A 10288-nucleotide genomic window follows, 5' to 3' on the forward strand; every position below is an offset into this window, starting at 1 on the left:
CACCCTCTCTCACACACACACACACACACACACACACACACACACACACACACACACACACACCTTCACGCCATAAAAAAAGACGTAATTAAAGTGAATGGTGACCGAAGCTGTCATTTTACATTAACATTCTAGCATTGTGTCTACATCATTTCACTGAAAAAATAAATCCATACCGGTATGTAATAACATGAGGGTATGTAAATGACGACAGAATGTTTTTTTGGGTGAACGACCCCTTTACAACACAGTACCATCTATCCCGCTGCTGTCGGACAGTTTAATCAGAATGAGCCACGCGGCGCTTCGCATGAGCTCTCACCTGCGTCCCCTTCCCCGCACCGGGTGGGCCGAGCAGAATAGCTCGAATGCCTTTCCTTACACCGGAGATGGTATCATCCGCTTGCGTGCTGGGGGCCATGTTTACAGGTTGTAAACGAACTAAATACACTTCTCTCCACTCCACACTTCGCGTCCGCACACTCAACTCACTCAGAAAGGAAGTGGTAACGCCTCCGTTTGCTGAGTATGGACTCAAAGTCCCGCCTCCTAAGACAAGGCCACCCATCTGATTGGCCAATGGCACGCAGTTTATCCACAGCGCGAGCTCATTGGATCAAATCGAATGCCTCCGTATCGTCTAAATCCGGAATTTGGCCTGAAGTGACACATCGCGCATCAAGGAGATGTGAACGTTTAGATAAAGCAAAACAAGATATCCGTATCTAAAATGACATATTAATATTTACATCACACTGTACAAAGGTTGTCATTCAGCTTTTGTTCTTCCGACTTTAACTTTATATTAACCACAGACCATAATTTAGAAGTACCGCCCTGGTCACCCTACAATGAATTGAACGAACTTTGTACTTTTTTCAGTAGTTTAATATCTATAATTTTAAATGATCTATCATTTTAGTATAATTTTTGGATCTTACTTTTTTAAATAATAAATAGCATTAGCATTATTTATAAATATTTTTAATAATCTGGTATCTTTATATTTTCACTTTTCATTTGAATGTTAAGGTAATGTTTTGCTTTTGTCATTTATTCTTTATACTTGTTTAGCTTTTATTTCAGCTTTAGTAATTATAGTACTTCAGACTTTAATTTCAGTTAGTTGACTAGACATTAGTGTTGTAGTCAAGACCACCTACACTGAGACCAAGACCAAACCAGCACTTAATCTGAAAGATCCGCTTTACTGCCTGTAAATGTCTTATATTTAATCAATAATTAGAATAATAGGACACTATAGACCTGTTACCAATCAAATGAAATTAACAACAAAATTCATCTTTGCACTCAGAAGTAGCATCTGAATTGGTACGATTACAACTGCATAAATATTGTTGAGATTAATGTTCCTGTGGCTCAGTGGTAGAGCATTGCGTTAGCAGCGCAAAAAGGTCATGGGTTAATTTCCCAGGGAACACACATACTGGTAAAAAAAACGTATAGCATGAATGCACTGTAAGTTGCTTTGGATAAAAGTGGCTTCTAAATGCACAAATTAAATGTAAAAAAAAACGAGCATGGAAATATGATGGGAAAATAAAACAATACTTTTAAATATTACATTAAAACTGCCAGTAGGTTAAGTGGCGGCTTGTGTTCTGCAGTGAGGGGCTACTGGGCAAATCACTTAATGAGTGAGTCAGAATCATTTATTCAACCGATTCGTTCAAAGCAGCCGATTCGTTCTGTAACGAAATACAGCTTTGAGTGGCTCAGAAACGCACAACAGATCTGCTATGGATTTGTTTGTTACTATTTTCGTTGACGAAATAGCAAAAACGTGAGTTTAAAATGTAATTCACTTAATAGTACCTTCTTTTTTTGTTGAACGTTTGTATAAAATCAATGCTTTCAATCGTGCTCATATTCGCGAAAACAGCTCTATTGCTCTTGTGATAGTTTAATTATATCATGTGTTATAATATAAAAAGATCTCATACAAGTTCTTTTTTTTTGGCATTTGTAATAATTTGAGTGAATTTTTTCACTATTCCCCATTAAGTTGCTGCACAAGCACAACAGTATAAACACATTTTTAAAAATAAAGTATTAATTGCATTTGAAGCAGCAATGTTTACATTCAGTCACATTGATGATGCTAACAAATAAATCAGATAATGCATGAGCAATTTAGAGATATCGAAATATTGAAATAAAATCCTGTCTGAGACCAAGACAAGAGAAGACCTTCAAAAATGGTCAAGTACTACACTACAAGGCATTTCTAATTAGAAGTGTTTAAGTTCTTCATAATAGCTAATAGCTATATTTTATTTTAGATTTATTTTAACGAACAAAAACTATTTTAAATGGTTTGAACAATTGCACTGTATTCAAATAAAGCAATAAGCCCCAAGAAGCATTGTTACAACCCCCTTAGCTGTTATAAATTCACTGTAAACCACAGCTTCCCGTGGCTTTTTGCTTTTATAAAATGGTTATTCCATATACGTTGTAAGGTTTCACAAAATAAAACGGAGCAAATAAAGTGTAACGATATTAAAAACATTATTCTTCCGTCAAACAATGTAGGTCCTCAGAAACGGTTGTGGTTCCAACAAAGAGGTTGCCGAGCAACACACAAATGTAAACAAGTGTGTGTTTGTAGAGTCATTTACAGCAGCTTCGAATGCGGCTCAACCAATCAGTAATAGTAATACTAAACATTCCTAGTCTAGCTAAACACATTGAGAAGATACGAGGCAGTTAAACAAAAAAACATTAAGAAACTGATGACAAGTATGTTGTCAAAAGCTTGTTTTATCATTTTATTCGTAAGTCATGAAAATGCCTTTAAGTAACAAGACTTTAGCATGTTACTTACTGTATCATACAGTAATAGCAATACTAAACATTCCTAGTCTACCTAACCCATTGAGAAGATACGAGGCAGTTAAACAAAAAAACATTAAGAAACTGATGACAAGTATGTTGTCAAAAGCTTGTTTTATTGAAACTGCAGCTCTGTGATACATGGAAGCCACATCTGGAGTGTTTAAGATAACATAACACACAAAACTGCCAAAACACTAAAGTGCTTAAGATTGCTACAGTAGTAGGTGCTGAATTTTGGTATGGTGTATGAAATGGTTCAGAAATTAGTCTCAGTCAAGACAATGACATCTAGTGTAAATGTAAGCTTTGTATGTGTCACTTATTCAAACACACATTTGGATATAGGTAAATGAATCTAAATTTAGTTAGAATCATTAAAACATTTTTTATAAAATGTTCATTTAAAAGTTACACAAAGCAAACTAAAAAACAGTAGTAGGTGCTGAATTTTGGTATGGTGTATGAAATGGTTCAGAAATTAGTCTCAGTCAAGACAATGACATCTAGTGTAAATGTAAGCTTTGTAAGTGTCACTTATTCAAACACACATTTGGATATAGGTAAATGAATCTAAATGTAGTTAGAATCATTAAAACTTTTTTTATAAAATGTTCATTTAAAAGTTACACAAAGCAAACTAAAATATATGTAGAGTTTAGAAAATAGGGAATATGCATGATAAATATTTCAACTCAGAATTATTGTGAAGTCATCTGGATCAAGCTAAGAAAAAAAACATGTCTTGGACCATTTTCCTTTTCAATAGAAAAAACAAAAAGGGAAATTTCTATAGAAAATATCAATTACATTTGTATTCTTTTGAAGGCACATATACCTCATCAGTGTTATTGCAGAAACTGAGCTGAAAAGAGCTTTGGTGACAGGGAAAAGTGTAATTTTTTTTTAAATTGTATGCGGTTCTTCAGCCACAGAAAGACCAACATTGGCCATAAATGTTCAAAAAAGGAGGGGGAAAAAAAGCCCATTCCCTCTCATTATCCAAGTGAGCTCCCCACTGTTTACGTAAAGAAAATTATATAAAAATATAAATTTCATAACTAATCTAACCAAACCCAAAAAAAATCGTTTAAAATTTCTGGAACAGATGAGCAAAAAATGTAAGTCATTCCTATAACAGCAAATATACAGATATAAAAACAGATCATGGGTTTTGGCAATCCTTAATATGAAAATGAAATTTGTCACCACAAAGTACTGACATTAAATGTGTCGTTCATTTAAGGATTCGGGACATTGTCTCCCGTCTTGCTTGATGAATATTCTGAGAAATCTGACTACAGCAGGTATCTCAGCAGACAGCAGTCATGCAAAAGACATTTATATATATATATATATATATATATATATATATTTAAAAATTGACAGTCTAACCAAGCAAACACACTTTCATTAGTCTTCAAACAATCCTTGCTAAATTACAGACATAAGTATCAAAAACATACCTGAAAACCCTTGTAAGGCAAAGCATTTTGTCCTTTAATTGAAATGTCTCTTAATTTATGGCTTTATTGATTTTTTATTTTTTTTATTACTTTCGTCAAATTTCTAACAACAAACTTGTAAAATGTATCTGTAAACACTGTGTAACTATGATGCCATATTGCACTTCCAAATCTGACATATACAGTCAATGTGAACGTCAGACTAGGATACTTTTGGCCCTTGGTGCCCGATGAGAGCAGGCTTACATGGGTTTATAGCATGAATCTGGCTGCCACATGCGCAGGTCTACCAAGATCTGGTTCAGCTTCTGCATCCACAGATTCCTCTCATCCTTAGTGTCGGCACTCAGCCAGTTCCTGCACATTACAAAGGGAAGTTCTGATTAGGACTTGAACTTCTCCATCAAAGCACATGAATTGACATTGTTAATTGGATCTTACTTTGTAACACACAGAGTGTCCTTGCACTTGCTGACCAGGGTATCTCTGTCATCCTCCCTCTGTGGTCTCACAGTGATGAGCTCAAAGGTATTGGGCCGGGCACAGAACTCTCTGTTTGCCGGCTCCACTTTACGACTCGTACAGTTGGCAAGGTTAACGCGACCAATTGGCTTCTGTGGGAAGAAGAATAACCTGTTAATTTTAATTAAGTGCATCACAAAAATTTACAAAATTATAGTAGGCCTACCTTTCGTTTTTCATCATCAGGGTAGGTCCAAAAAGAGATGCAGTATCCTGAAAGGACACACCACCTCCTGTGCCAGGCTCCAAATCCACTGACATCCTCAAACATAGTCTGCGAATAAGAGACACCTTCACTAGCATCACATAAAACAGCCTTAGTATAAAAAGAAAGTGTTTAACAATGACTTCATATTACTGATCTAGTTTTTCTAGCAATGCTTGGATATTTACTGGAAGGATAAGAAAAATGTATGTTCTAGCATTCTGCAGACTTTCAGTATAAAGACTCACCAGGAAGCCTTGTTCCTCTATCCGTGATCCAACCTGGCACTGCATTTTCAGGTATATGTGCCCCTCCAAAGAACAAAGGAAAGGTACCTGTAGCAAAACAGGACACTAAGGGCTGGAAGACAGACATATCCAAGAGAAGTGTCGTTTACAGCAAGAGAGAGCCATAAATGCAGAAGCTACACATTTGCCTGAAGGAGTAACGAAAACAACTAGTATACACCCAAATACAAAGGCATTGATGTGCACACAAAAATCTAAATAAGCGGCTTAAAGTGACAGTATCACAGAAAAGACACCAAGCCTTGTTAGCCAAATACTCAGACACACAACAACCCGTGTTACTAAACACAGAGCAAATATAGCAACCTTTTTGTGAAACATGTCACTGAGCAGCTCTCTTTCAACCCCTTCATATTTGATCTAAAAGGGAGAAATTACTGCATGTGAAAGAGTCTGGGATAAGCAAACGGCAGCACTGTGCAAGAAAAACAAGAATAGTGTTAAAACTGTATTAAGCTGGTGTGAACACTAGTGCTGTGGTTAAACCTCTCTCTCTCTCTGATGTTAGCAAGCAACAGAGGGTATGCATTGACGTCACTTTCATGACAGAACACGCCCACTCAGTGGCAAAACACCCTGCAACTTGGCTGGACTCAGTGATCCACATCTTACAAAAAAACAAAAACTGGACATTGACATGTGGCCAAGAATAGGGTTTCCTGACATTTATATTTACCCAATTTGGATGCCAAAGAACTAAGCAAAGCTATACAAAAGCCTTCACACTTGATCTTCTAGACAACACTATAAATACAATACAGCTAGATCTAAATCTGGACGATCACTTACAAAATTGTTATATATTGTCATTTCACCCAGCTATAAAACTTGTTAAAGGCATTACAGAAATAACATTATGACTTTCTGTAAAGCTGCTTTTTTGTATTAATTTGTGAAACGTTGTATTGTGCAAAAATCAAAGTGATGAGAACACCAACGGATCCATCTGGTTGTTTCAATATATTTAGTAAAAACTTTTATCTGCACAACTGTCAGATGATACAGAGTTCAGCAATGTAAATCTATTTAAGAACTCCATTGATTGTATCAGTCGCATTCAAGTTGAACACCACGTTATGTTGCTACAGTCTTTCTGCCACTCACTGGGCGCAACCGCAGTGACTTATGCCTACTGTGACGTCATGTGCATACCCTCTATACATCCAGTGCGTTTCGCCAGGTGATGGTGTTAGTATCGTTTGATTTGTGGAACAGTTATGATGATATAGAGATAGATGCAAAGGCAGGAATGTACCTTCTCCAGCAGGAATTTGTTTTTCCCAATAGAGGCTAGAGTTAGCTTGTGTGATCCGACAAGTACAAAGCTACTGGTGCGCACTGCGTTTGGACCACCGGGGCTAGCCACAACTGAAAATGCAGAAACTAATTTAACAAACAAACAAACAACAAATTGAAAATGTTAGTTGAATGCTCATTAATACTCACCAGGTGTTTGGAGGTTGCTCTTCTATAATAGATAAATGGAGAGGACAAAAAAAAAGTACCAGAACTTTACATGTTTATAACAAATTAATGTTAAAGTACTGTATTGCATGTACAATATTACATTACAAATGAGAAATCATGCAAGAGGTTCTGCATAATAAAACCTCAAACCAAGATCAAAGTCAGGGTGTGGATATTTTCCCCAGAGGAAGAATTAATTTGGCCTTAAAAACAGATTTTTGATCATTTTGCAGCAGTCTACAGGTTTCACTGATTATTGATAAATGCGTTTACAACACAAGTTAGTTTTTTCATTTTCTTTTGAGCATCATTTTCATCTGGACATAAAGACAGAGTGTCTTTATATAATAACAGTGTAACTGTAGTGATATATGGAATAATGATTCCGAGACCTTCAGAAATCATTCTAATATGCTAAATTGGTACTCAAGAAACATTTCTTATTATCATCAGTGTTAAAAACAACTGTGCTGCTTAATATTTTTGTGGAACCCCTAATACAGTTTTTTTTTTTTATGATTCATCGATTAACAGGAAAAAAAAAAACGAACCGCTTTTTGTAACATTGTAAAATGTCACTTTTACAATGTTACAGATTCACCTTTGATCAATTTAGTGAATACTTGCTGAATAAAACTATAGAAAAAAAAATTCACCCCTTTTGACCAGTAGTGTGCGTTGAAGTTTAAGCGAACAGACTACTTACAGAGATAGCAAGAAACCTTTTTGGTGTGATAGCCTGTGGAGATAAAATTTTATTTCAGTCAAATACAGTGAACAATACTTATAACAGCTTATTATACACAAACACAGCACTGCTGAGTACTACTGAGACAAAAGGTCTTTTTAGTTAAGGAATGAATAAAAAAAAAATACCCTTCACCGTGCACTTTGTTCAGACTGACAATTCTACACATTAAAAACACTTGCTTAAAATCTAACCAACTGCTTGCACACCAGCAAGTGATATTTTGAAAAAGCATACCAACAAGCATGCTTCCATGTCATGGAAATGCCTCAGGAGAATCTGGACACACTGATTGCTGCTCTTTAGATTAGCCATTCATTAAAACTTAGCAAGCTGTTAGTGTTACACACTACACTTCCTTGTATACGGAATCATTTTAATGTATTACGTCTAAGACTAAGAGTCTACCTTTGACTTGTTGGGCTTTTTCCTCTTGTCAGGGTTCAGCTCCCGTTTCTGAACCTAAGAGAAAAACAAACTTTTACTAAATCTCTTTTATAAAGGTTTAATTTGTATTCAAAAGGCATGCATTTCACTTGAAAGCAACTGAAACAGCTGTACTTACAAAACAGTACACCTCAATATCAATCTCAAAGTCATTAGAGACATCAGACCTGCACATCAAGCAATATATTAATATGATAAACACTACACTGAGGTGATAGGGATGTCAAGAGTGGCTTGATGGGAAATGACACTTACAAAGTAAATTTGGTGGAGAAGGTCAAAGCATCGCCACTTAGACCAGTGTGTGCGCTTGCAAGAGGAGTTGCCACTGTGTTCTCAGCTCCAGCACGGATCATCACAAAGAAGTAATGGTTTCCACATTCTTACATGAAAATTACGACATGAGTGAGTGTCTGATTGGACATGAAGGTGCCAAACAAGTATATGTATATATATATATACACATACAGAAGCATTCTCACCAGGCTTGTTTGAAAATTACGACATGAGTGAGTGTCTGATTGGACATGAAGGTGCCAAACAAGTATAAGTATGTATATATATATATATATATATATACACACATACAGAAGCATTCTCACCAGGCTTGTTGGCAGAAGAACAGATAAAGTCAGCCTTCAAAGGGAGTCGCAGCTCCAGCAGTGAGATGGACCCTTTAGAAGCAGGTAAACCCATATCCGCCTGGGCACTGCTTGTGCTTTTCTTTTGGGCTGTTGGACCTTCTGCTTTTAACTGGTCCAAATCAGCCTTGAGGGCGGCCCTCCTTTCGGCTGAGGTCGAACAAAAGTAGTCATTACTCCAAGTTTAAGAAATAATTCAACACATTAAACTGTTAAAGCAAATAACACCTCAATATGAAGAAGGAAAAAAAAGTCTATAGTTCAATAGACTTTTTCCCCCCATACCTTTCACTTCCTCTTGCTCTTTCACTATAGGAATCTCTTCTTTAAATGCAACTTTCTTTGCAGGGCTTGGAAGAGCACACTCCTTCTCTAAAAGATGAAAATCTGTTTAACTACTCCTATTCCAATAAACGTAAGGACCACTATAATGTTACTGTGAATAAAACTACATGAAAATGCAGCATATGGCAGATATGGCTAATTAACATAACTGAACAGAACAAAGAAAAATAACAGTGGAATGATGCTTTAGATTAGAAAAACACATTTAACTATATTATATGGTTTTTATAATAAAATACCTTTTTCACTATATTTAGAAGGGCTGTTGAGTACTTCAGGCACTGGCGTAGAAGGCTCATTATAATGCACTGGCACAGAAGTCTGACTCTGAACAGACAGTTCAATTTCCTGAGGATAAAAAAACGGTTACATTAAGTAACATTCTTAATGTTCAATGTTTCAAGTTCTTTGGCTTCCCATTCCTTTCATAAAATTAAGTACTGCGTTTATAAAAGAGGCACAACAGACTTTAGAAAAATGAATAGTTCAAATCAAAGTAATCATTTATATTGGTATATTTCTCTTTAGTATCAGTGTGATTAGTATTAGTAGCTTATTTTATTTGGGTTTGTCATGTCAGCTAAACGCAAAAATAAATAAATAAATAAATTTAAAATACAAAGGAAAGACAAATAAACTAAAATATAATTAAAAAGAAATAAGACAAAAAGATTGTGATGTATATAAAAAATAAAGGAAAATGCTGCTTTCCTTCCTCTGTGGATTTCATATTGCTAAAACTGATTTTTCACACTATATATATTATAGAAAAATATGGACTATCAATCTGATTGTGCACTGTCCTATCTACACGCAGCAGCAGAAAACACGATAGCAAACCTTGTTTTCAGGGTCATTCTTGACCTTACTAAGATCCTCTTTGCTCCTCAACATGTTGCCTTTTTGAAATCGATTACGAATTTGTGCCAGTTCTGCCTCTCGCTCCTATTGATAAATAAATAAAAGATTAGTGCTGATGTTTCATATGCAATTCAATAAATATACCCTTTAATTAGTTAAGAATACATGCCATTTTCTGCTTCTGAGTAAGGACAGCTGTGGTAGAGGTGGCCTGGGCGCACCCCAGCCTCTCCTGGAGTAGCCTGTACTTGGGGGTGGCAGAGGGAGTAGCCACAGGTGTGTGGCCTTGACCTCCTAATGCGGAGGGAGAATTCTGGTTGTGCTCCTGGCACCTTTCTCCAAAACGCTCCAAAAATGACTTGACCCCTACTAAAAGGTCAACATAAGCAAACATAAGTTCACAGATGTACACTTCAATGTAG

The 10288-nt window shown here is 36.0% G+C and overlaps 2 protein-coding genes across 2 annotated transcripts in view; both read right to left on the minus strand.

Moving 5' to 3' along the window:
• Positions 1-518, minus strand: part of LOC107556372 (adenylate kinase 2, mitochondrial-like) — a 5132-nt gene extending 4614 nt beyond the window's left edge. Inside the window, exon 1 of the mRNA XM_016239467.1 lies at positions 323-518. Coding sequence (XP_016094953.1) covers positions 323-421 — 99 coding nt within the window. The 5' untranslated portion in view covers positions 422-518. The remainder of the gene's footprint in view (positions 1-322) is intronic.
• Positions 519-4235: 3717 nt separating this feature from the next.
• Positions 4236-10288, minus strand: part of LOC107556359 (actin-binding protein anillin-like) — a 9434-nt gene continuing 3381 nt past the window's right edge. Inside the window, exons 5-20 of the mRNA XM_016239454.1 lie at positions 10036-10235; positions 9846-9950; positions 9245-9353; positions 8946-9032; positions 8622-8810; positions 8275-8401; positions 8138-8186; positions 7981-8034; positions 7531-7563; positions 6804-6825; positions 6613-6725; positions 5664-5717; positions 5298-5384; positions 5011-5118; positions 4764-4936; positions 4236-4679 (exon numbers count right to left, since the gene is read on the minus strand). Of these exons, the coding sequence (XP_016094940.1) occupies positions 4565-4679; positions 4764-4936; positions 5011-5118; positions 5298-5384; positions 5664-5717; positions 6613-6725; positions 6804-6825; positions 7531-7563; positions 7981-8034; positions 8138-8186; positions 8275-8401; positions 8622-8810; positions 8946-9032; positions 9245-9353; positions 9846-9950; positions 10036-10235 (1625 nt within the window). The 3' untranslated portion in view covers positions 4236-4564. The remainder of the gene's footprint in view (positions 4680-4763; positions 4937-5010; positions 5119-5297; positions 5385-5663; positions 5718-6612; positions 6726-6803; positions 6826-7530; positions 7564-7980; positions 8035-8137; positions 8187-8274; positions 8402-8621; positions 8811-8945; positions 9033-9244; positions 9354-9845; positions 9951-10035; positions 10236-10288) is intronic.

Source organism: Sinocyclocheilus grahami, unplaced genomic scaffold (genome assembly GCF_001515645.1).
Source record: "Sinocyclocheilus grahami isolate Dianchi unplaced genomic scaffold, SAMN03320097.WGS_v1.1 scaffold566.1, whole genome shotgun sequence".
Lineage (NCBI taxonomy): Eukaryota > Metazoa > Chordata > Actinopteri > Cypriniformes > Cyprinidae > Sinocyclocheilus > Sinocyclocheilus grahami.